This window comes from Microcaecilia unicolor, chromosome 10, assembly GCF_901765095.1.
Source record: "Microcaecilia unicolor chromosome 10, aMicUni1.1, whole genome shotgun sequence".
Lineage (NCBI taxonomy): Eukaryota > Metazoa > Chordata > Amphibia > Gymnophiona > Siphonopidae > Microcaecilia > Microcaecilia unicolor.
The window spans coordinates 18889879-18917376 of NC_044040.1; the positions used below are offsets into that span (position 1 = coordinate 18889879).

A 27498-nucleotide genomic window follows, 5' to 3' on the forward strand; every position below is an offset into this window, starting at 1 on the left:
CTTCCTGCAACCTGACAGAGCAACACCTAGAAGTTAACCACCAAAAAAGCTGGACAACCGAAGGATCCTCCTGTACAGGCAACTCTGAGTCCTGCTCCAAGATTCCAAGGGCCCACTTGTCCTCCTCAATGAACTCCTCTCCTTGAAGAATGGAGAGGTCCTCCACCACATCTTAAACAGACAAAACCTGGTGGGGCCGTTTAGCGCTCGAACACCCCCCCCCACACACACTATCTAGGTGTCACCCACATCCTGTGCGAGGCTAGTGCCACAGCGCTTAAGGCACTAAGCCTGGTGCAAGAGGACGACAAATCGGGGAAGACGAAGGAAAGAGTGTGTGTGTGTCCCCCCCCCCCCCCGGCACCAAACAATTCAAAGACAATGGTGCTGATGAAAAGCTCACTCCCAACAAAAGCAGAGTTCAAGTCTGAGGGGGAAGGTCAAGCGCCTTCAACTGGGTGTGACCAGCATCCCCCACTCATTCCCCTGCTTCTGGGGCCGTCGCCGAGCTGGACCCCGAAGGACAGGACTCCTCCTGCGTCAAAGGCTTGCCTGCCAAGGCCTCCTCACACACATGGCACAGACCAGTTGCAGATGAGAGCACACAGCACACCCGACAGGCTGTGCACTGCGCTTTTGAAGCTAGAGCCACCATCAGCAAAAAGTGGGAAACAGGCCTCAAATCACCCGGCAACTCAACCACACTGCATGCACTGTGCAGGAGCGGACCCCACAAGCACCTCAAGGCAAAACAAACTGCAGCCGCCCTTCGTAAGTGGTAATAATGCAGCCCTTGGCGGGACAAACTTGACTTTTAATCTGTTCTCCTCTTCCCCTTCCCGCCCCCCTCCCCCGCATCAAAGGCTAACAGGTGCTCTGGTTCCTCACAGTTTGTCTCAGTATCCCATCTGTTGGTAGGACATTTACCCACTCGTAGGGCATAGTCTGGAGCTAGATGCTAAGGCATGTACTTATAAATTCTAGTATTGCCATCTTTTGTTCATTCTGACCTGAGGAAGGTTTTAGCTCCCAGAAACTAGTCAAAAATGTAGTAATGTAGTATAAAGTATCACCTTACGTTGTATTTTCATTTTTTTTATTTAACCTTTCAGAGCTATGGAATTTTTTTCATCAGTATATGGCTTTTTTGGAGAAAAACTAAAAGGAGGTATTGCTTGGGTGGATTACTTCAGGAACGTTGGAGAACAATGAAATCTGGAAGAATTTTTTAATTTTAAATATTTTAAGTTTTTTGTCTACTTCTGATAGTGAGGGACAGTGAATGTATATTTTGTAAATGTGGTTCTTTTCTGTACTTTGGAATTTCAGTGTTTTTTTGCCCTTCTAAATGAAAAACAAAGCTTTACAAGTTTCCTACATGAAGTCTTGTACAACAATTCAGGAAATATATTACCTGTCTTACCAAGCCCTTATGATTTGCTTGGATAGTGTTGCATGCCAGTCAAGCTGCTGAACACTGAAGAAAGATGCGACTGGAAGGTCCTTGAAAAGTTCAAGAACTTGGAATGCTCTTTCTAGAGAACTCAATCTTTTATTTATTATTTTGCCAACAAATTAAGGCCTTACCTGTTTTCCAAGCCCTTTTCTTCTGAAGGGTTTTGATTAGAATGCTTGCGCTGCATACTACTCTTTTTAAATGGATCTCAAAGGTTACGAGTCTTTGTTGTTTTTGTGACTAAACTGCTATAACTGTAAGATCAGGACTGTAGGATGTGTATCTAACCTTAACATTTTCATTCTTCTGCTGCAGGATACACTACTCCCCTTAATCTTTCCCATGCAAATCTGCTCTTAAAACTCAGTGGAAGGAGAAATTAGGTCTTACCTGATAATGGAAAGAAAATTCGCCCTTCCCACTATTCCAGAACCTGTGGGAACAGTTCCCACCAACCAGCAGGTGGAGATACAGAACTGAAAACTGAGCCGGGACATATCTCTCTCGACATTGTTCAACTCTTGCGAGGAGCGGGCTGCTTACAGCCTCCCTTTCGTATGCAGTGTCCATAGAGGAACCTTAATTTAGTAATTTGGGCTTTGCAGAAGTCTCCTTTTGAGCTACTCTGGAAGGCCTCCTTGAAAGATCTTACACTAAAGAGTGGCTGTTGTGTCAACATGTAGGATTTCAGAGCTTCAGGCTCTCTCATCAGGATCCCTTTCTCCACTTTTCGGAGGCGGGGGTCTCCCTGTGCAGTTCCTTCCTTTCTTCCAAAAGTAGTATCAGCATTTCATTTCAATCACTCTGTGGAACTTCAGTCCTTTTGCAGAGAGGACGAAGCAGCCCAGTATTCTTCCTTGAAGCTTCTTGATGTGTACAGAGTCCTCAGATATCTGGAAGTCAAGAATGAGTGCCGCGAATCCGACTGTGTGTGCTTTTTGTTAAAGGCTTGACCGCATGGCTTCCAAGCCCACAACTGTTAGATGGCTGAAGGAGACTAATGACATCAGCTTATTTGCTTGCAGGAAGCAGACTCCTCGGGCCTTATGGGCTCTTTCTACAAGGTGTACAGCAACATCCTAGGCTAAGATTAGTTTAATGTCTCTGACGGATATTTGATGCTGCATACCTTTGCCAGGCACTACAGGGTGGATATTGCAGCATGCCACGAAGCCAGTTTGGGGGTTTCAGAGCCAGGATCCCACCCACCCACCATAGGGATTGCTTTTATACATTCCACAAATTCTAGAATAGTGGGAAGTTACGAAATGAAAGGAGAAAATAGGTCTTACCTGATAACTGTCTTTCCATTGGTTCTTCCCACTATTCCAGAGGCCCAACTGTTGTTTCTGAGATGTTTAGTCAGTGTGAAGTAATGGGCCAAATAATGACTGTCACCTTGCATAGTGCTTCCTGCCTATCGCTTGTTCTCTACAAGCTGTCCAGTGGTGAGAGAGGTCCACACGTTTGCTTGTCCTAGTTAGTGTTAGGTTAGCGAATTTTTAAAGGTGGTTGTGTTTATTCTGAGTATTATCCTTACTGCTTAAGAACATAAGAATAGCAATACTGGGTCAGACCAATAGCCCATGCTTCCAACAGTGGTCAATCCAGGTCACAAGTACCTGGCAGAAACCCAATTAGTAGCAACATTCCATGCTATCAATCCCAGGGCAAGCAGTGGCTTCCCCCATGTCCATCTCAATAACAGATTATGGACGTTATCTACATATCACGAATTGCCTAGCCACCCGCCTAAAGCTACCCCAAGGCTACTTAGAGGGTCTATCTCCAGCAAAGCTCAGGTCCGCCTGCACCTGCCGCTTGTGCTCTACACTAGCACACTCCTTCTACCGACTGGATCCCAACCGCCTCTGGGCGAGTCTCCCACTCTCAAATTATCCCCAGTGATTCCTGGGTTATTGGGGCCACACGTCTAGAGGTCCCACAGTTCCTAGAAAGCACCCATGGTTCAACACACAAATCACCAGGATTCTTAGTCGGTCCAGACAAGCAGAGGCAACAAATTAAAAATGTATATGGTCATGAAAAATTAGAACAATGAACAGAAATGGTCCAATCAGTAAATAACAACAGATAACTGAAATATGGATCAATTATAACACTATCTAAATAGTACCTGGGGAGTTCAGGACATATAGCCGTTCACATGCTTTCAAACATAACATTCACAGGGCCTCAGCAAAGAGATCATTCTCTCTCTTCTCCCTGGCTAAAACTTAAGAAAAAGCCAGTACATCATCGCAGAATTTGAGCTCCTGGGCCAATCAGAGCCCAGAACAACATTTTTTTAAAAGCAGCTGGCCACATCAGTTCATGTTAACTTCTCTGTGTTAAAGAAGGAACAGTCATTTCTCTATAACAGCTTTAAACAAACATGCACCAACTGCTGGACAAACTAGAGAAATATACTTCATGAAATATTCTTGTAAGTCATATGCTGGAAAATTCAGCATTTCACCACACTACGTAAACACTGAGAAGCTGGACTGGATGCCAAGAGAAATGCCAACTCAGTTTTCAGTTCTCTATCTCCACCTGCTGGTTTATGGACACAACTACTTCCACAGGATCTGGAATAGTGGGAAGCTATGTAATGGAATCAATGTTATAGTAAATGTCTGGCACAGTCATCAATACATTACCATCAGAAACTTACGAGTGAAGACTGTGCACTCCTCCTTCTACCTGTGCTGACATGGTCCTCTTCTCTAATTTCAGCTCTCCCGAGTACATCATAGATCTGGAAAAAGGAAGCACAGATGACGAGTCACACAGGTAAACCAATGTACACACAAAGCAAACTATGAGAGACAGCTAAGTACATAAGTACATAAGTACATAAGTAGTGCCATACTGGGAAAGACCAAAGGTCCATCTAGCCCAGCATCCTGTCACCGACAGTGGCCAATCCAGGTCAAGGGCACCTGGCACGCTCCCCAAACGTAAAAACATTCCAGACAAGTTATACCTAAAAATGAGGAATTTTTCCAGTCCATTTAATAGCGGTCTATGGACTTGTCCTTTAGGAATCTATCTAACCCCTTTTTAAACTCCGTCAAGCTAACCGCCCGTACCACGTTCTCCGGCAATGAATTCCAGAGTCTAATTACACGTTGGGTGAAGAAAAATTTTCTCCGATTCGTTTTAAATTTACCACACTGTAGCTTCAACTCATGCCCTCTAGTCCTAGTATTTTTGGATAGCGTGAACAGTCGCTTCACATCCACCCGATCCATTCCACTCATTATTTTATACACTTCTATCATATCTCCCATCAGCCGTCTCTTCTCCAAGCTGAAAAGCCCTAGCCTTCTCAGCCTCTCTTCATAGGAAAGTCGTCCCATCCCCACTATCATTTTCGTCGCCCTTCGCTGTACCTTTTCCAATTCTACTATATCTTTTTTGAGATACGGAGACCAGTACTGAACACAATACTCCAGGTGCGGTCGCACCATGGAGCGATACAACGGCATTATAACATCCGCACACCTGGACTCCATACCCTTCTTAATAACACCCAACATTCTATTCGCTTTCCTAGCCGCAGCAGCACACTGAGCAGAAGGTTTCAGCGTATCATCGACGACGACACCCAGATCCCTTTCTTGATCCGTAACTCCTAACGCGGAACCTTGCAAGACGTAGCTATAATTCGGGTTCCTCTTACCCACATGCATCACTTTGCACTTGTCAACATTGAACTTCATCTGCCACTTGCACGCCCATTCTCCCAGTCTCGCAAGGTCCTCCTGTAATCGTTCACATTCCTCCTGCGACTTGACGACCCTGAATAATTTTGTGTCATCGGCGAATTTAATTACCTCACTAGTTATTCCCATCTCTAGGTCATTTATAAATACATTAAAAAGCAACGGACCCAGCAAAGACCCCTGCGGGACCCCACTAACTACCCTCCTCCACTGAGAATACTGGCCACGCAATCCTACTCTCTGCTTCCTATCTTTCAACCAGTTCTTAATCCATAATAATACCCTACCTCCGATTCCATGACTCTGCAATTTCTTCAGGAGTCTTTCGTGCGGCACTTTGTCAAACGCCTTCTGAAAATCCAGATATACAATATCAACCGGCTCCCCATTGTCCACATGTTTGCTTACCCCCTCAAAAAATGCATTAGATTGGTGAGGCAAGACTTCCCTTCACTAAATCCGTGCTGACTTTGTCTCATCAGTCCATGTTTTTGTATATGCTCTGCAATTTTATTCTTAATAATAGCCTCCACCATCTTGCCCGGCACCGACGTCAGACTCACCAGTCTATAATTTCCCGGATCTCCTCTGGAACCTTTCTTAAAAATCGGAGTAACATTGGCTACCCTCCAGTCTTCCGGTATTACACTCGATTTTAGGGACAGATTGCATATTTCTAACAGTAGCTCCGCAAGTTCATTTTTTAGTTCTATTAATACTCTGGGATGAATACCATCAGGTCCCGGTGATTTACTACTCTTCAGCTTGCTGAACTGACCCATTACATCCTCCAAGGTTACAGAGAATTTGTTTAGTTTCTCCGACTCCCCCGCTTCAAATATTCTTTCCGGCACCGGTGTCCCCCCCAAATCCTCCTCGGTGAAGACCGAAGCAAAGAATTCATTTAATTTCTCCGCTACGGCTTTGTCCTCCTTGATCGCCCCTTTAACACCATTTTCGTCCAGCGGCCCAACCGACTCTTTGGCCGGTTTCCTGCTTTTAATGTATCTAAAAAGTTTTACTATGTATTTTTGCTTCCAACGCTAATTTCTTCTCAAGTCCTTTTTGCCCTCCTTATCTCCGCTTTGCATTTGGCTTGGCATTCCTTATGATCTATCCTGTTACTTTCAGTTGGTTCTCTTCTCCACTTTCTGAAGGATTGTTTTTTGGCTCTAATGATTTCCTTTATCTTACTGTTTAGCCACGCCGGCTGACGTTTAGTCTTTTTCCCTTTTTTCTAATACGTGGAATATATTGTCCTGAACCTCCAGGATGGTGTTTTTAAACAGCATCCACGCCTGATGCAAGTTTTTTACTCTGCGAGCTGCTCCTTTCAGTCTTTTTTCACCATTTTTCTCATTTTGTCGTAATCACCCTTTCTATAGTTAAACGCTAGCGTACTTGATTTCCTAGTTTCACTTCCTTCAATGCCAATATCAAAACCGATCATATTATGATCACTGTTATCAAGCGGCCCTCGTATCGTTACCCCCTGCACTAGATCATGAGCACCACTAAGGACTAAGTCTAGTATTTTTCCTTCTCTTGTCGGCTCCTGAACTAGCTGTTCCATGAAGCTGTCCTTGATTTCATCAAGAAATCTTATGTCCCTTGCGTGTACAGATGTTACATTACCCCAGTCTATATGCGGGTAATTGAAATCCCCCATTATTATTGTGTTGCCCAGTTTGTTTGCGTCCCTGATTTCCTTTAACATTTCCGCATCCTGGAAAGATCAATTAACACTGCTTAAAATCTAAACATAAAAGTGTAAGGTTTGGGAACTATAATAAAGCTACGTGGCTTTTTAAATGTATACTCCAATCCTGCCAGGTTTATTTGCTAAATGGTTAATGAAGGATCATGAAACGTACTATTAATAGCGTGCTTATATACAATTTAAAGAATTTCATCTTGCATTTTTGAAAGCTAGAAAAGACAGTTATTACCTTTATATTCACCTGCTAATAGTCTAGCAGAAACTTCTCCCTTTCCCAGTAGTCCTCAGAATGACAAGAGCAATGGTTTGCATATGTACAGATCAGGTGGTTTTCAACCCAGTCCTCGGCACACACCTAGCCAGTTGAGGTTTTCAAGATAGCCTCATTAAATTGGGGATATCTTGAAAACCCTGACTAGCTAGGTGTGCCCAGCGGACTGGTTTTAAAACATTTGGATCATTTAAGCATACAGGAAATCTCAATACTGTCCTTCCCCTAAAACTGCAGACGATATGTTTCTTTTTTTTTTAATTTCTATGGAATACAGCATGATGCATAACAATGGGCTGTTATGTCCTCTAATAGGGCTTCAAAAGGAAAGATGTTTATTTCTGAAAATTGAACATAAGTATAATGGAAGTCAAAAATATGGATTAAAAAAAAAAAAAAAACCTACCATCAAACCTCAGAATAGAAATTCTAACATTTAGAAAGCAACTTGCATTTTCAGACTGTTGAGCAATGCATGATAACAGCACAAATATTGTACCATATCATTATTCTATGAATTTTAAGTTGCATGCCACAGGACAGAATGCAACGTTTTGAGGAGCTAACAATACTAATGGATGTGCCCAGTAAAAACTGCTCCAGCACTGAGTGCCCAAACTTTGCGGGTCAAGACAAAGCCTCCATAATGTTGGTTTAATGGTTACTTTACTCATTAAGAACCCAGAACTAAAGAAATGTAACAGTTTATTTGTGAGGGTATTTTTTATAGAAAGCATGGATGGCATTGTAGGGGCACTTAATTTTTGGCAGCTCGTAATTTAAGAGCAACAAGTGATACTGACCGTAAAATGGAGAGACTTTTGGCCCCAATGTCCTGGCAACTGTGCTGAATCCCTGCAATCAGGTATGGTACAAACTTCTGGATGGACCCTTTATCCTGGATGGAGCCCGACACACCTTGCGCAACTTTAACCTTATCTCCTTCACTGGAAAGACATAAGGGAAATACAACGATCAGGCCAGACACAACATATTTCCTACAGTGAACTTCATTGCAAGTTTTTGGGTGGCAGCTCTCTTACAGGAAAATACCAAGAACATTCTATGTAGGACATAATAATTGAGTCAATGTAACCAAGGAGAAACCAGCAGCCTCAGACTTTGTTTGCTCTTAACGACTGCAGGCTGCTATACTGGATCTCAATTTCCTGCTAGGAAATTTATGTTTCAACAATTTTTATTAATGATATAACAGAATTAACAGTCAACAATCGCCATATATATCCATTTGAAAATAAGACAAACTGAGTACAAGTTTGTTGCGATATCATCAAAAATTGTTTTAACATTTCCTCCCCTCCCAATCCACCCCCCCCCCCTTCGCCCCTTCAGAGGTTATTGCAGTCTGTTTACTAGTTTCTAGACATGGTTCTAACAAGTAAACTCAACATTTCAATCAATTCCTGTAACCATCAACATTCAAAGGAAGTAGAGAGAGCCTGGTTTCTTATAGCTCTCCCCCCTTGTACTTTTCAGCTTTGTACATTTCATGTTTAAATCTGTTTATTGTAACAGAACGGAGAATATACATTCAGCAAATTTTAGCAAAGAACATTTCTAATACAACAGACCACTATCAGACAATCATCAAACAATAATTCCTTTTCCTTCATTTAACCCCAAGCTACCCCCCCCTCCCTCCCGCCCTCTCTTCCTGGGATACCACCCCGTGCCGAAAATGGCATAGCATGAACCGGTACATTAATAGTCTCCCGATCTTAGAAAATTGACATATTACAAGCAGTACCATTAAATCCATCATCTTATTATAGGGTTTCCTGCTAGGAAATTTAAAAGAGTTACCACCTCAAGGACAACACAAATTTAAAACTCAGAAAACAGATCTTTCAAAGAAAACTGCCTCCCTTTGTATAACATGCTATATCGCACTATACGGACTGATTTTTCTCTTCAACAACCTTCTCACTGAAATTCTTTATGCAGACCACATAGAACAGTGTTATAAACTACTTCATGTCAACTGGGTTTACTTATCTCCCACTGACTAGATCAGAGGCAGGCAAATCCCAGCCTGGGTGCGTCTGAACTCTGGCCGGCTGCGCACCACCCAACTTTCTATTGTTTCCATCCTGCCACTTCTCGCTGGTTGTTTTCACTTCCTTTACCACAATGAAAGCAGAGGCAGAAACATACCATATTTTTGTTTTAATTTATTGGGCTTTATTAACCACCTTTATGAAGAGATTCACCCACTAGCACTCCTACAGTGACATCCCTCAAAGTCCTGACCCTGGATGTATCGACATCAGTGCAACATTAAAGATGGACAATCAAGGCTCTGAGTGATGATGGCAGAACTAGCATGCCCCAAGCCTCTACTTTACTTTAATAGCAGGGTCAGGAGGGGAAAGGGACAACAGGCACCAGTAAGGAACAGTAGATTTTCTCAAATTACCAGTGCCAGATGTAGTATTTATGTCTATGATAGAATCATTATTTGTAATTAGTTTCAACAATTTTTATTGATGATTCATCAATGTGATCAACACGTTCACTATACAACCAAAAAAGAAATTGTTAACATATCCTTCTGCATGCAAAAGAGATAATGGTGGCATCAAAAAATTTTTTTTAACATTTCCTCCCTCCCTCGCACTTTATCATCTCAATTCCTCATGGAAGTGCATAAACATATGAACCCTGTTTACAAAATGGTCACATACAACTACAAAGGTTAATGTGCAGTGTAACCAGTGCTTTTTTTTGTAGAAAAAAGGGTACCGGTACTCATTATGAGCAGGGTCACTACATATGGCTCCACCCTTATGATAGCCACACCCCTTATACCAGCCATGGCGCATATAAACAGACATCATTGAAAGTATTATACTAGTATAGGAGAGAGAAAAAAAATAACGTGATTTTTTTTTCATTATAAATAATTTCTGTAAGCTGTTACAGCTCCAGTATACCCAGTGCAAAATAATTCAGATGTAAATTCTCAAATTGGACATATTCCAAACACTAAAATGAAAATAAAATGATTTTTTTCTACCTTTGTTTTCTGGTGACTGTTTTTCCTGATCATGTCAGTCCCAGTCTCTGATTCTGCTGCTATCTGTTCCCTTAACTCCGTTTCCAGGGATTCCTTTCCATTTATTTCTTTAATTTCTTCCTTTCTTCTTCATTTCTTGTTCTACATACATAGGTAAAAACTGGGTCCTCCGCAGACTTGACTGGAGGAGGTATAGAGTGGATCCAGTTTCTGCCTATTTTCTCCATCCATGTGCAGTTTTTCTCCTCTTTTCCCTTTCCCTCATCTCCGTCAGTATGCATCTCCTTCCTATTCTCCCCTCCCCACCATCCATGTGCATCTCCTTCATCCATGTTTCTCCTGCCCTCCCCTCCATCAATCCATGTCCAGCAACTCTGTTTCTCCCCTGCCCTCCCCTCCCATCCATGTCCAGGGTAAACTTCTACAAAACAGATGATGTGATTTCGTGTGCCCCAATGAAAGGAGAGTTTAATTCTACTTCCATTTAATTTTAATATATTCCATCGTCTTTATAAACACTAGGCTTCCCTAGGCAGATTACAGCCAGTTAAGATGAACCCATCAGGAAACAGAAAATTCTCACTGACATCTGGCCATCTGAATTGTTTAGAAGCACAGTGAAGAAAAATAAGCACAAACTACAGAATTTATAATTGCTGTTTCTATTAGCTATAATAATTTTTTAAGTTGTTTGTGATATTCAATTATGTTTTTTCTCCTCCACCTCATAAGGCACTGCCTATCCAACAAAAACAATGTTAGACTTATTACAGATGGACCGACAATAAAGAACAACGTGGATGCAGCAGCTCACAGGTTTGCTTGCTGTGTTTTGAGTGAACGGTGACGGCCGAGCAGGGGAGTGGAAACAGAGATTAATCAAATGTCTTCCTTACTTACAGTGGACTAGACTGGCCCACTCCACTCTCTATCTACTGAAGTCGCAGCGGCGAACTGGCGGGCAACGGCAGTAAAGGCAGCAAGCAGGCAGGCTCGCCTCCGTCCTTCACTTCCCTGTCCTCTCAGAGTCCCGCCCTCACGGAAAGGAAATGACATCAGAGGAAGGCGGGACATTGAGAGGGCAGGGAAGTGAAGGACACAGGCGAGCCTGCCTGCTTGCTGCCGCTGCGACTTCAGTAAATAGAGAGTGGAGTGGAAGTAAGCCTATCTAGTCCACTGTAAGTAAGGAAGACATTTGATTAATCTCTGTTTCCACTCCCCTGCTCAGCCATCACCGTTCACTCAAAATACAGCAAGCAAACCTGTGAGCTGCTGCATCCACGTTGTCGTTCTTTATTGTTGGTCCATCTGTAACAATTAGGAGAGCTGCCGGAGCTCAGAAAAAAAAAAGGTGCTGGTACGCTGTACCGGTACAAAAAAAGCACGGAGTAACTATGTATGCCCTGCATCCTATTATAGCCGTAACATTAAATATACTAATAAAACCATTATTTGTAATTAAATTGTCATATTTCTACAGTAATTGAATACATGGTAATTTGAGAAAAAATGTACTTGGTATACATGAATAGGCAAATACCTCTCCCCCAAACAGACTGCACCAGCCTCGAGCCCTGTCATGGCTCGTGATGTGGCTCCAGGGCCAAAAGGTTTGACCATTCCAGGTGTCATCACAAAATAAAACACTCCACTAACCAATCAGGTATTGGCATGCACAAGGCAATTTGGTAATACAGATTCTCCTGAACAACTGAAGATTAAGTATAGCCTAAAAACCTAGCAACAACTTACAAACCAGGCTACTCACCTGTAGCAACTGTTGTCCTTGGACAGTGCAATATAAGTCCTTACAGATGGGTGGCATTAGATTACAGATTGTGGTTTGAGAAAAAACCTCCCTAGCTCAGATTTATCTGGAAGCTTTTAAGACGTCTCATTGTACATGCATGCTAATACCTGCTCACCAATATCACGAGAGACTTCCTTCAGTCTAATATAGTTTGGAACAGAAGACAATTGCTCAGGGAGGTAGGTATGTGGGGACTTGTGTCCTGCTGTCCATGGAGAAACCTGCCAGCTCCTGGACCCTTAGCAGACACATAATGATGTAAATAGACCAGACTTAGAAGTGCTGAAGATTCTCTGAGGCTGTTTTCATGGCCATGAAGACCTCAATTCATCAGAGCACAGGTGACATTAAAAGGGATCATGATTGGGTCCGAGGCACTTCAAGCACTAACTGTGTACCTACTTCATATACTGTCTTGTTGAACCTCTCACATTTAAAAGCTAATAAGGGCTTTCTATTGGAGACTGTCACAAAACGCCTAGCACCCACCTGGGGTAACCGTGGCCACTTAAGAGGGTCTATCCATAGCGAAGCTCAAGTCCGTTTGCACCTGCCACTTGTGCTCTACACTAGTACCATCCTCCTACCGACTGGGTCCCAACCGCCTCTGGGTGAGTCTCCCGCTCACAACGTGTTCCCCGCTAATTTCTAGGTTGCTGGGGCCACACTCCCAGTGGTCCCCCAGTTGCTAGAAAGCACTCACAGACCCAACACACAAACGACCAGGATTCTTAGTCAGTCCAGATAAGCAGAGGCAATAATCTAAAAAGGTTTATTGTCATAAAAAACCATTGAACAGTGAACCATAAAAACAGATTAACAAAACAGCACATAAGTAACCGACAATGGATCAATTATAAAACTATCTAAAACATTTGTTCACTACCTGAATAGTGCCTGGAGAATACAGGTAATATATTTATTACATTTGTATCCCGCTCTTTCCCACATACAGCAGGTCCAGTGCGGCTTACATAGTAAAAGAAAGCATCTTACATGGTAAAGAATACAGTAAAACAAGGAAATGTAGGAAGAGTATTATAAATTGTGATGATCATAACTACTTACATTATGAAAAGTATTACAAAGGACATGCAAAAAGAATATAATGAACTGTGGCAACAGTGTCCCGGAATATATGATTTAGAATAGGGAAGGTAGACAAGGATATGATTTATTTGTTGCATTTGTATCCCACATTTTCCCACCTATTTGCAGGCTCAATGTGGCTTACATTGTTCCGTAGTGGCGATCGCCATTTCCCGAATGAGAAATACAAAGTGGTATTGCATTAAAGTTCATAGGCGACAGAGTAGATTATAGGTGAAAGGGAAGGAGAATGGGAGGGAAATGGTAAAGGATGGAGGGAAGAAGATGAGGGATTGAGTATAAGGGATTAGTAAAAAAGGTTAAATGTAACATTGGGGTCAAAGTGAGCGTCGACATCTTAGCAGGAGTATCGTAGGTGATCTGGTGGAATTAAGCTGGTCCACTGGGGTAAACTTGCTTGAAAAAAATGGGACTTTAACATTTTCCTGAAAGGTAAATAGTTATTAATAGCTCGGATGGGTCTTGGGAGAGCATTCCAAAGTTGACTACCCAGGAAGGAGAAACTGGAGGCATAGTATGTTTTGTACTTGACACCTTTGCAGTTTGGGAGGTGTAGATTGAGGTATGTTCGCGATGACATTGTTCTATTTCTAACTGGGAGGTCAATCAAGTTGTTCATACAGCTGGGGGATTCTCCTGATATTATCTTATGGATTATTGTATGGACCTTGAAGTATATTCTCTCTTTAATGGGGAGCCAGTGAAGCCTCTCTCGAAGGGGTGAGGCGCTTTTAAATTTTGACTTGCCAAATATAAGTCTGGCTGCCGTGTTCTGGGCAGTCTGGAGACTTTTCAGGACTTGGGATTTACATCCAAGGAAAACACTGTTGCAATAATCAACCTGTGTGATGACTGTGGATTGAACCAGGTTCCGGAAAGTGTTCAATGAAAAATAGGATTTCACTCGTTTCAGGATCCACATCATATGAAACACTTTCTTCGTGATCAGCTTAGAGTGGATATCGAAGGATAGATCTATACTGGGATCAAGTTTGTCAAGAAATGAGTCTGCAGTAATGTTGCCTTGAGAAACTGATTTGCGAAGATTAGTGATTTTGTCACTAAAGTATTTCGCTAACTGGTCAGCCGAAGGTCGATTTGATGGTGAGGTAGTCACTGGATCTGTGTTTAAAAGATTTTTTATAAGTTGGAATTGTTTTCAATATCAGAGCCAAATGTAGTAATTGCTTGTGTGTAATAGTCTTTTTTGGCACGTTTAATGGCATATTTATAGGTTCTTTGAGATTGCTTCCAGGAGTTAAAGGTAAGGCTATTTTTAGTCTTTCTCCAAGCTGCTTCGAGTTTCCTGGTTAGAGATTTTAGGTCTTTCAGAGAATCGTTGAACCATGGTGATGATTGGTCTTTACACGGAGTCTTGGAGCGTAGTGGTGCTATTTCATCAAGAAGCATCTTGCATCTGTTATCCCATAAAGTGAGGAAGAGATTAGAATTTGGTTGAGTAGACCAATTGTTTGCATAGATGCATTTCCAGAATCTTCAGAGAATATAACAGCCTATAGAATATAACAGGTTTATAGAATATAACACCTCACATGGTCTCAGTGAAGAGATCTTTCTCTCTTCTGTCCCAATCTGTGAAAAAGCCAGTACATCCTTGCTGAATTTTGAGCCCAGAACAGCAAATTTTAAAAGTAGCTGGCCACATCAATGTAGGTTACTTCTTCTGTGTGCTAGCTAAAGAAGGAACAGTCATTTTTCTCTGTAACAGCTTTAAACATAAACATGCACCACCTGCTGGCCACACTAGAGAAATACACTTCAAGAAATAATACAGTTTACAGGCATAAAACTCACTGTTTTGTCACAGACATGTTACTGAAAAAGACAGCCACAACGTATTAACTAAGGTCTTTATTTTGAAAAAAAGAACCTGGTCAGGTCACTTCTAGGCATATGAAGAGGCCTGACTGAGTGCACACAAACCTTAATGTACTTTTCATGTCAGCCATAATTTGAGGCTCATCTCAGTAGCAACAATTGGAAAACAGAAAAGATTTTTTTCCATCTTCAGACCACAACAGGGACATGTACGTACAGCTCTACAGAAGAAAAGCCTGAGGGAGGCCAAGGATGAAAGCTTGCTATCCTGCTCGTCTTCATACAGAATGTTTATTTGATTAAGGATAAATGGTATTGGTTTGATAATGGGTACAGATTACTCTTAAATCAAAACATACTACAGGAGCTCCAGTCAAAATGCAGAGCTTGTTCAGGAAACAAATTAAACATATTTTAAATCCAAATTTCTCACAGCAGATGCAACTTCTATATTCACACACACTAGCTATATACAGTACCACACTAACAGAAGCAAACACCTCAATTCAAGTAAATAAATCCAGAGACCAGTATGGACTTGGGGTATGGAACTCCATGCTTCAACAGTGCTAAACAACTGGAATTACAACAGTGGGTATGTCAGGGTGTGCTGCTTCCATTACCACCTTGCCCTCACCTGAAGTATCGTTTCTGGCTGCTGGTGTTCTTCTCCATAGCATCCAAAGATCCCATGCCTCGGTATTTCTTCAGCCTCACCCCATCAGAGAAAAAATACTCTCCAGGGGCCTCTGTGGTGGCTGCCAGTAGGGAACCCATCATTACTAGTGGCAGAAAGAAAACAGGCATTACAAAATGACCTAATTTATGGTTACTGAATGGAAATGGACCAGTAAAATATAAAAGCAGTTGTGTTTACACAAAAGCTAGTGAAATACCCGCTGAAGATGCTCTCCATGGACAGCAGGAAACAAGTCTTCACAAATGGGTGACAGCTCTGCACAGGAAAACTTCTCCTAGCTTTACAAGGTTGAAGGAACTTTAGCAGCAGTTTGTTACAGCTTAGTCATGTGGGGCCACCTCACTTCTTTATATAGATACTAGTAAAAAAAGGCCCGTTTCTGCGGCTGATGAAACGGGCCCTAGCCGGCACCGGACTCCCTTCCCCTCCCCTTACGCTTGTGTCCCTGGTGGTCTAGAGGTACCTGTTCGGTTGGGGCAGGAAAGAAAGAGCCCCCTTCTTTCCTGGCCGTAGCGGTGCTGCTAGCTTCCTTGCTGCATCGTGTGGGAGTCCGGCTCTCGGCGTTTCAAAATGGCCGCCGAGAGTTGAGGTATCGCGAGGCAGCTTCAACTCTCGGCGGCCATTTTGATTCACCTAGAGCCGGACTCAGACACGATGCAGCCGGGCAGCTAGCAGCAGCGCTCCGGGGAGGAAAGCGGGGGTTCCTTTGTTCCTGCCCGAGCGAACAGGTACCGCTAGACCACCAGGGATAGTGGCGTAAGGGGATGGGAGGTGACGGGGGGGAAGAGTGTGGTACCGGGGGCGGGCCGGTACATTGAAAGGGGTGGGGCGATGTGGTGAAAGGGGCCGGGGTGATGGGCACGTCGTCGTTTGCGGCTGGGATTTGTTGGAAGGGGAGGAGTAGGGAAATGCTGCTCCCCGTGCGTTGATTTGCCTTGTTTTCGTGTTCCGCCCTCGATGTCATCACGTGAGACACGAGGGCGGGGCATGCAGACATGGTGAGTGTTTTGGCTTCACCACCATGAACTTACGAACCGGTGTGTGAGTGCCTGCAGTGATGTCAGTGTCCTCAGAACGTTGAGGGTGCGTTTTATTATAGTAGATATGAAGGACAATTTCTAGGGAAAGGAGGATTATGTAGGGACTTGTATCCTGTCATCTATGGAGGACACCTGCTACAGGTAAGTCACTTGATTTACTCAGAGGCAAAGCAGGATTATCGCGTTCTCACATCCCTAGCTATAAGCTGCCTTTAACAAAAGGAGAAAAACTGAAAAGCTTTCACAGGCATAAGCAGAAAAGAGAAACCTGCTAGCCAATTAGCTAGACTACATTCAAGAACAATCCTGGACTTAATGGGATAGAAAAACAAAAAAATCTGGGTGGACTTTAAGGGTTTAGCTAGCTGTAGTAGAAGGCTTGATTTCAATCCACTATGCAGGGAACATTAACCATGTTCTTAATGTTATTTATTGTTTGTTTATAATGTAACTTTTGGTTATAAATCTTAGTAGAACTGATTAAGGTGGAATTCTGACACCACCATAGGAAGGAACTTTGATTCACCCGATTGTGAAATGTTTCGATAGGGTAACATATAGTAACATAGTAAATGAAGGCAGATAAAGACCTGAACGGTCCATCCAGTCTGCCCAACAAGATAAACTCATTTTACATGGTATGCGATACTCTATATGTATACCTGAGTTTGATTTGTCCTTGCCATAGACCGTAGAAGTCTGCCCAGCACTCTTCTCGTACTAAAAGTTCTGAAGCTAATATCGAAGCCCCTTAAAATTTACACTCAAGCCCATTCAGTCACGATCAAGACGTAGACCGTAGAAGTCTGCCCAGCACCAGTTTTGCTTCCCAATTACCTGTGTTGCCACCCAATGTTCGCTAAGATTCCATGGATCCATTCCTTCTAAACAGGATTCCTTTGTGTTTCTCCCATGCACACACATCCAGTCGCCAAGGCCTGGAGTTTATTGTGTGCTGAATTGACTACAGCCAAGAAAAGGGACATTCCAAGTCAAGAATTTCATCTGCAGCATAGGCGTGGCTATAAGGTAGCAAGTGCCACCCAACCAGACTCGGTGTATATCACAGGCAAGTCCAGCATTGCTTCCCTACCTTCCTCCTCCCCCACTTCTTGGGTCTGATCTTTCACCCCTCAGCTGTGAGCTTACTAACTTGTGGTGGTTGCCAGCAGTGATAAGATCAGGCCTTCCTATGGCCCGCCCAAGGGTCATTCCCTGTCACAATTTCCTTTTTGCCATGTAGGCAGGATGTGACAGAGGGAAAATCTCAGATAGCCAGAGAAAGCCTTGATCGAATCACTGTCGGCAACCACTGCAAGTTTGCAAACTCATGGCTAAGGGGAGAGAGACCACACCTGAGGGGGTAGTGGGGAAGAAGAAGAAGGAAAAATAGGAAAAGAGACTGGACCTGCAGGAGGGAACAGGGGTGGGAGAGAGAAGAAATGATGCACAGGAAGGGAAGGGAAGACTGGGGGATAACTGCACACGAAAAGAAAAGAGATATGGAAATGCCGCACATGAGTGGAGAGTAAGGGAGATGGAAAAAAAACTAGACAGATTTGAGGAGGCAGAAAATGGGAAAAAACAAACAATACTGAATGTGAAAGATCAGTGTCAATCAGGTGTAGAAGGAAGTGAAGAAGGAGTTGAACAAAACAACACAAAATGGACAGGAGGCCCTGGAACCAGAGTTAAGAGGGAAGCAGAAAGCAGAACCAGAGAGTGGGAACAAGATAATTAGAATAATAAAATCAAAAGACAACAGAGGTAGAAAAAAATGATTTTATTTCCAGTTTGGTGACTGAATTATGTCAGTTATGAGAACTTACATCTGTTGGCTTTATTTGCACTGTACAGGACAACATATATTTCTTTCTATTTCTATGCTGTTACACAGCATGCAGAGTCTGGTATCTCTGGTTTCAGTTTTTGTTTGCATGGTTTTTTTTTGGTATCTATTTGTATCAGGTGAGAGTCATGTTCTGTATCTGTGACCAAGGTGAAAGATTCTGCTAGCATATAGTGTCTGTAGGAAACAGTAACAGTCCAGTTTCCCAGTAACAGATATATTGGTGCTCTATGGTCCAGTGTAATATTTATAATACTGTTTTTCATAGGTGGATTAGAGACATTATTGTTTGATAAGTTTCCTATAGTTTGTGAGTGTGAGGTTAGGGATTTTCGGCTTCGAAAAGAGATGGCTGAGGGGGGATATGATTGAGGTCTACAAAATCCTGAGTGGTATGGAGCGGGTGAAGTTGAACCGATTTTTCACTCATTCAGAAAGTACAAAGACCAGGGAACACTCAATAAATTACACGGAAATATGTTTAAAACAAATAGGAGGAAATATTTTTTTCAAAGGATCATTAAGCTATGGAACTTGTTGCAAGAGGATGTAACAGCGGTTAGTGTATCTGGGTTTAAGAAAAATTTGGACAAGTTCCTGGAGAAAAAGTTCATAGTCTGTTTTTGAGATGGACGTGGGGGAAGCCCTTGCTTGCCCTGGGATTGGCATTATGGAATTGTGCTACTAATTGGGTTTTCTGCCAGGTACCGGAGACCTAGACTGGCTACTGTTGAAACAGGATACTGGGCTAGATGGACTATAAAATAATGAATGGATTGGAACAGGTGGACATGAATTGCTTGTTTACTCTTTCCAAAAATACTAGGACTATGGGGCACGCAATGAAGCTACGAAGTAGTAAATTTAAAATGAATCGGAGAAAATATTTCTTCACTCAAACGTGTAAATTCTTGGAATTCATTGCCAGAGAATGTAGTAAAAGCAGTTAGCTTAGCAGGGTTTTAAAAAAAAGGTTTGGATAGCTTCCTAAAAGAAAAGTCCATAAGCTATTTTTAAAATAGACGGGGAAAATCTACTGCTTATTTCTAGGATAAGCAGCATAAAATGTATTGTACTGTTTTAGGATCTTGTCAGGTACTTGTAAACCTGGATTGACCACTGTTGGAAACAGGATGCTGGGCTTGATGGACCTTCGGTCTGTCTCAGTATAATATATATATATATTCGTTTTGAAGAGTTGGCCCCCAAAACATTAAACATGAAACATATTTCTTCAAAGAGTCATTGGTATTTAGAATCAATATATGTGATTACTGCACGGTCACTGTGAAATTGTGCAAGTGGAACTGAAGTTTCTACTAAAAAATAGTATTCTAAGACACTTTTCTTTGATTGCTCAGTAGCTTCCACCTACTTGTTTCCAGCTCAGCTTTGGCTAGGATTATGATACCATGAGTTTTTCATATTCTGTTACCTTGGCGTTTTTTCCATTTTCACACCTCATTTCTCTGCCACCTAGCCATTAAAGTGACAACTCAAAGTGCCAGTATTTCACTGTACCATTGCTGGGATTTATAGCCAATACAGTTATCATTGAGAGGAGACTTAACAGCAATGCTTACCTGTGGAGGCTCCCAGAGCTAAAGCTTTCACAACATGTCCCACTGTCTGAATCCCTCCATCTGCAATCACTGGGATACCAAACCGGCGTGCGTATTCAGCCACTTTATATACTGCTGTGCCTTGGGGACGGCCACAGGCCATGACTATAATAATAACAAACAGCATCATCAGTTTTTATTTGACTTTCAGTGAAAACAGAGGAAGAGAAAGCTAGATTTAGTCTCACATGTACCAGATCCATAATAGTATTTAGTACAAATAAAAAAAAAATGTACCTCTTTTCTAAAGGATATTAGGTTCTCTTTCTGTAATTTATTCCATTATTCTGGACCTATAACACTAAAAGCACTATTTCTCCATCTTACTTCTAGACAATAAACCAATGCTGGAACTTCCAATAAATTACAAAAAAAGGGACAGAGTGGAGCTTGGTGCAGAGTGATATCATTTTCCAAATATTCCAGTTATTAAAAAGCAAAACATGAAAAATCATGATTAGTTTAAACCAGTGTTTCCCAAACCTGTCCTGGGGGCTCCCCAGCCAGACAGGTTTTCAGGAAATCCACAATGACTATTCATGAGATCTGCTTGCATTGTGGATATCCTGAAAACCTGACTGGCAAGGGGAGCCCCCAGGCCGGGTTTGGGAGCCACTAGTTTACACAAAACATTCTTTTGTAGAAAGCCAATGAAGTATTCTTAGTGGAATGTTTACTGCCTCCCAATAAAAATCTAGCTACCATATTTTGGATCATCTGAAGTTGTGCTTTTTCTATGCCAACTCCTAATTGACAAATATATATATCTTTAATTCTGCTGGAAAAGGTACTAAGAAAGAATACCTATGCGCAAAATATACTGAAATATCAATTTCACACCCTCTAGGTCCTACTTAGCTAGAAAATAAACACCTACATTTACAATTTATAACAGCTAAGAATAGACGCCCTAAAAATTAAGATGAAAAAAAAAAAATAGCCATCTGACCTATGCAAAGGGCAAGGCAAGAGAACAAAAATGAGAGACAATTTTTTAATTTATTTATTTAATCTGTAGATCAATGGAATAAAAAAAAAGTTAAGTGAATTAACAAGGCTGTACGGAGCCCAGAAAAACAGGGTACTGAAGCACGCAAGGGACTGTTCTATGACATGTTCAATAAAGGGGCTCCTTGTGCTCACCTTCTTGGGTAATACATATGGAGCCACACCCCATTCCCACACGAAGAGCATCCACTCCAGCATCAATAAGGTTCTTGGCTTGAGCTGCTGTCAACCACTGTGGAGTCAAACAAGAAAGGAAAATGAATGGAAGAACACTAATGACTGAGTATACATTCTAGTTTCTCTCATACATTTTAGAAGTCTTAGTATATTTTTATTCCAGTTTATATGTGAAGAACAAGCTTAACCGGGTCTCTAAAGTCCCATGAATATTAATAACCATAGGCTGATCTTGTGGCCCCAGATTCAGAGCTCACAACTACTGGGGCCTTCTGTGGCAGTTGCAGTAGTAGATCCTCTGAGTCATTTTGGAGCCAATCGTCACAACCAACAAAACTGCTTACTTGTAATAATGGGAGGATAGATTACGTGGACAGTACAATATATATTAAAAAAAAAAAAAAGAAAGAAAAATCAGACATAGATGAATAACGTCTGATGTCAATGACAAGGATCTCTCAAAGATTTTGAACATTTGTAGGAATTCCCTTCATGAGTCCCCTCAGTCCAATGCAGAGCTTAGGAGTCAGTTCCCCAGGAAAGCAGATGGGTGGGTATGCATACCTAATTTATCCTGTTAGAAAACCTTTTGAACAAAAAGACCATGGAGAACTCTTGCCCAACTGTCTAGACCACAATGAAGTAAAAAAAAAAAAAAGTGACTAGATGGCCATGCAGTTCTATATGTTTCTTCAATTAAAAGAAATTACAAGTGGGCAGCTATTGTTATTATGGATCTGATGTGTTCACTGTACAATACTGTTAGGCTGTAGAAGACTGATATGCAATTCACTAAGCTGTTTAATTATGTTTTCTACCTACTACAGTTCCTAACCTGTTTGGATCAACTGACATGAAGAGCCAAGTGACACTGTAAGAGAGCCACAAGTTGGCTCTCTTACAGTCCACTGTCTGCGGGGCAACTTTACCTTTGTGCACAAGGCCTTAGGGAGAAAATGGGAAGCACTGTAAATTGACTCGTGATAAGCTTGCACTACTTCTGGGGAAAGAATTAAAGGCAACCTGCAGCTAGGGATTCCCACTTGTGAGGATTAGATATCCTGCTTGTCCTCTACCAAGTTACTTACCTGTAGCAGACAGTCTCTATAGGCACCAGGATAAAAGTCCTCACGTAACCCATCCCCACCATCCTAAGGTGTAGTTTAGGAAGGTGACCTTACACAACTCTGCAGCATGGAAACTACTACTGCACATGTGCAGATGAGCTAAAAGGTTTTTCAACGCAGTGAGGCCTATGGGAAGCTTTCCTATGCAAAGCTTCAGCATGATGACTACTACTACTACTATTTAGCATTTCTATAGCGCTACAAGGCGTACGGCAGCGCTGCACAAACATAGAAGAAAGACAGTCCCTGCTCAAAGAGCTTACAATCTAATAGACAAAAAAAATAAAGTAAGGTAAATCAAATCAATTAATGTGTACAGGACGGAGGAGAGGAGGGTAGGTGGAGGCGAGTGGTTACAAGTGGTTACGAGTCAAAAGCAATGTTAAAGAGGTGGGCTTTCACCACCTGAGGGAACTTTCAGAGCAGTTTACAATTTAAAATATAGAAGGTTAAAATGAAAGGAGCATAAACTATAAAAGAAAAAATGGAACTACAATTAAAACAGAGTAGACAAGACATATACTCTAGGCTTACCTGTTAATTTCTTTTCCTTGAGTCCTGCCAGATCAGTCCAGAACCCACTGATGGAAGCCTCGACACTTGAGTTCTTCATCTGACAATTCAGCACACTAACAAATTTCCCCTTCCTCATTATTCATGCCAGACCAGCCTAATCAGTAGGATGTACCCACATTCTTTCCCAGGCAGAAGGAAGCCACAATAGCTCTCAAAATGCCTACTCTTAAAAGTGCTGAACCTCCAAGACCTGCATATCCACACTGCGGTACTTTAGAGAAGGTGGTGTATTAAGACAAAGGCACTGTCCCACCAGTATCCTCTGAAGACAAGAATAATGCTTCCTACAAGAACTCTTGTGCTCTAATCAAGTGAGCTAGCCAACCTCTCTGGAAGTTGCCAACTCTTGGTGTGGTCTAAGGTGATCACTCCTGACTCCCCCTGGAAATCAATGCCTTAGATCACTGCACCTTATTAGGACCTAATAGAAACAAATAGTTATCAAAAATTTAGAAGGACTTGGGAACCTAAACATCTCAAAGGTGATTGATACAAGTCAGTTATCAGAAAGCCTGATTCCATTAGAACGTTCTATTAGACCCCCCCCCCACACACACACACACACAAGGGGGAAGTGATAGGCATTACCCAAGGAACCAATCTCTGCCCCAAGGAAGTGGCACGACAGCCTCCAGAAGCAAGAGCCTGTTTAGACTGTTTCCCACCTTTTGAGGGACAAGCTAGCTCAAGTATATACTGGACCAATATGGGTCTTAACTAGTAAAAGCACAAAGAACTGCCTACCAGCTACACAGAATAGACCCCTTAAAAGTTTCCTAACAATGCATTTGACAGAGCTCTGAGGGCAACTCATTCCACAATTTAGGCACTTATTTCAAAAGATCCTTTACATGTAGTCTGTAATCTAACGTATCTGCTTTTTCAAAGAGACCTTAAGTTGCCTATATGGATTATATTTCTTAAATAGGTCCAAAATATACACAGGACACTCTAGTGGTACAGCATTAAATACTAAACGTATTAAAGGAGATACACTGGTTACTAATTGAGCTGTGTAATTCTGCCAAAAGTGGCACATCATGATCAATGGATATTTTGTTTTTCAATAGCCAAACCACTGTATTCTGAACCAGTTGTAAGTACATAAGTTCATAGGTAATGCCACACTGGGAAAAGACCAAGGGTCCATCGAGCCCAGCATCCTGTCCACGACAGCGGCCAATCCAGGCCAAGGGCACCTGGCAAGCTCCCAAACGTACAAACATTCTATACTTGTTATTCCCGGAATTGTGGATTTTTTTTTTTTTACTAGTACATCTAGTAGCGCTTTAGAAATGATAAGTAGTAGTAGCAAGTCCATTAGTAGCAGTTTATGGACTTGTCCTTTAGGAAACCGTCTAACCCCCTTTTACACTCTGCCAAGCTAACCGCCTTCACCACGTTCTCCCGCCACGAATTCCAGAGTTTAATTACGCGTTGGGTGAAGAAAAATTTTCTCCGATTTGTTTTAAATTTACTACACTGTAGTTTCATCGCATGTCCCTAGTCCTAGTATTTTTGGAAAGCTGTGAACAGACGCTTCACATCCACCTGTTCCACTTCACTCAATAATTTATATACCTCTATCATGTCTCCCCTCAGCCGTCTTATCTCCAAGCTGAAAAGCCCTAGCCTCCTTAGTCTTTCTTCATAGGGAAGTCGTCCCCATCATTTAGTCGCCCTTCGCTGCACCTTTTCCAATTCTACTATATCTTTCTTGAGATGCGGCGACCAGAATTGAACACAATACTCAAGGTGCGGTCGCACCATGGAGCGATATAACGGCATTATAACATCCTCACACCTGTTTTCCATACCTTTCCTAATAATACCCAACATTCTATTCGCTTTCCGAGCCACAGCAGCACACTGAGGTTTCAGCGTATTATCGACGCCGCCGCCCAGATCCCTTTCTTGGTCTGTAACTCCTAACGTGGAACCTTGCATGACGTAGCTATAATTCGGGTTCTTTTTTCCCCACATGCATCACCTTGCACTTGCTCACATTAAACGTCATCTGCCATTTAGCCGCCCAGTCTCCCAGTCTCTTAAGGTCCTTCTGTAATTTTTTCACAATCCTGTCGCGAGTTAACGACTTGAATAAACTTTGTGTCATCAGCAAATTTAATTACCTCGCTAGTTACTCCCATCTCCAAATCTTCTATTGATGTACTTTGGCTTTCTCTGGCTATCTGAGGTTTTTCCCTCTGCACATCTGCCCACATGGCAAAAAGGAAATTGGGACAGAGGGAATGACCCCAGCGCTGGCCATAGGAAGGGCTGATCTGGTCGCTGCTGGCAACCACCACAGGTTGGTAGGCTCACAGCTCAAAGCAATTGCTGTATCCACCTTAAACAAATCTTTACTGTATAACCTCCGGAGACAGTCACCTTGCACAGCCAGTGCCAATACAAACAACTGCTTTAGTAGCATCTCCATCCAAATGATCCTACATAGTTCCTCAGAGCCACTTACGCTTGACCTGAACTGGTAAGTCTTCTATGTTACAGAAGACGGCAAGGCATCCACCTTGGGAAGAAGTAGTTTCTTCTCCAGGAAGACAGAGTATAGCTTATCCATTGATCTGCCAACCTCAGAAGTGTCTTATTCTACTGCAATCATGTCCCTGGTTGCAGTATGCACTGTGAAAGCTTTAGCTGGTTAGTTGGCTTAGAAATTCCTTCCAATGTAAGCAATCTTCCTTTGCCTCAGACTTCAAAGGGTGGTCTTCTAAGACTTTGAGGGCCTTGGAAACTAGGGATATAACACATTCCAGTAAAAAAAAAAAAAACCAAATCTGGACTAGAGTTCTTTCTGCTGACTATGACGTCCCTTGCAGAGGCTGGAGTGAGTCTGCTGATTCTACAGAAGTCATCTCATCCATAATCTCCTTCCTGGCTGCTTATTTATTTATTGCATTTGCATCCCACATTTTCCCACCTATTGCAGGCTCAATGTGGCTTACATTATGCTGTAATGGCGATCGTCATTTCCGGGTTAAAAAAAATACAGAGTGGTATTTCATTAGAGGTACATAAATGGTAGAGTAGATTGGGCGGGCCCCCTTCTCAGTTTCAATCTGCTGGAAGGCGTGCACAACTCATCAGTCATTTCTGATCCGGTCTGGAGGGACGCTAAAGAAAATCTAGTATGTTTACAAGCTAACTTCCAGGGGATCACACAAGGTCCTTCCTAGAAAAAAAACACCCTGAACACTGAAGTGGGTTTAGAACAACATTAAAACAAAACAAGCTGTTTTACAAAGCCACAGTACATGTGATGAAGCACATAGGAATTGAATGGGCTTTGTTGTATTTACCGCGCTGGAATCAGTACACGTGCTTTGTAAAAGGAGCCCTGAATTAGAACAGATCAGGTCCTACACAACACTTGATTGCTAACACAGAACACCCAGCCTTTTTCACATATGAACAGAGGTAGCCCCTCATGAAGTATAGTATAAGTAACCACAAACTAAAAATAGAAATATGTAGACAAAAACTAAACAATTTAGAAGAAGCCATACTCTGCATACAGGTTCTAAACCAAAGAAACAAACAGTGCACATTGGAAGAACTGTGGGCTGCTCGAAATGGGCCCCCTCTCCCCCCATAGCACCTGACATGCTGTTCCTCCATTTTCCAAGGTGCCTGCTACAGCCAGATCTTATATTTCATGCCCCTTCCCTGCACCCACACTCCATCTACCTTTTTTACAGCCCCCCCCCCCCATGCCTCATCCAGGCCTCTCCTTTTTTATTTACATCCCCTCCCTCACTCACCAGGATGTACATGGCTGGCTGGTCTTTGGGACAGGAAGGAAGCCCACTCCTTCCTTCCTTCCTGCTACTGCTGCTCTTCACGATACAGCCGTTTTTTCAATACGGCTGCCAAGGCTGGCCGCTTGAAGTATCGGTGGCCATTTGAATATGTGGTGGTATTGTGGAGAACAGCGGCAGCAAGGAGTGGGCTTCCTTCCTGCCCCAAAGAGGCCACTAGACCCCACCAGAGTGCATAAAGGTAGGCCTCTGGAAAGGAGGGGAGGGGGGGGCGGGACAGACAGCATTCCTTTTATTTTCCCTGCCTCTGCTTGAACCCGATTGGATACAGTGGGACTGGGAACCGCAATATCCAATCGGGTTTCAAGCAGAGGCAGCGAAATTACGTTAAAAAAAAAAAACTTTCATAACTTGTACTCATTACACAGTACTGCTTATTTGTAACGAGTTACAAGTAAAAAGATTGCAAAAAAAAAAAAAAATGTAATTCATTACAAGTACTGAAAACTGTACTTAAGTATTGTAACAAGTACAAGTACTTTTGATACTACCCATTTCTGCTTGCCCCACATGGCCCAATCACTGCTCATCATCCACTGAGGCTTGAATTGACGAAGCAGGCTGGTAGACTTAGGAATGTCAGGAA

General features: G+C 42.3%; 1 protein-coding gene across 1 annotated transcript in view; it reads right to left on the reverse strand.

The window, feature by feature from the left end:
• IMPDH1 (inosine monophosphate dehydrogenase 1) overlaps positions 1-27498 on the reverse strand; it is a 143125-nt gene that overhangs the window by 19129 nt on the left and 96498 nt on the right. Inside the window, exons 11-15 of the mRNA XM_030215972.1 lie at positions 21329-21415; positions 20147-20290; positions 15612-15756; positions 7982-8125; positions 4134-4217 (exon numbers count right to left, since the gene is read on the reverse strand). Of these exons, the coding sequence (XP_030071832.1) occupies positions 4134-4217; positions 7982-8125; positions 15612-15756; positions 20147-20290; positions 21329-21415 (604 nt within the window). The remainder of the gene's footprint in view (positions 1-4133; positions 4218-7981; positions 8126-15611; positions 15757-20146; positions 20291-21328; positions 21416-27498) is intronic.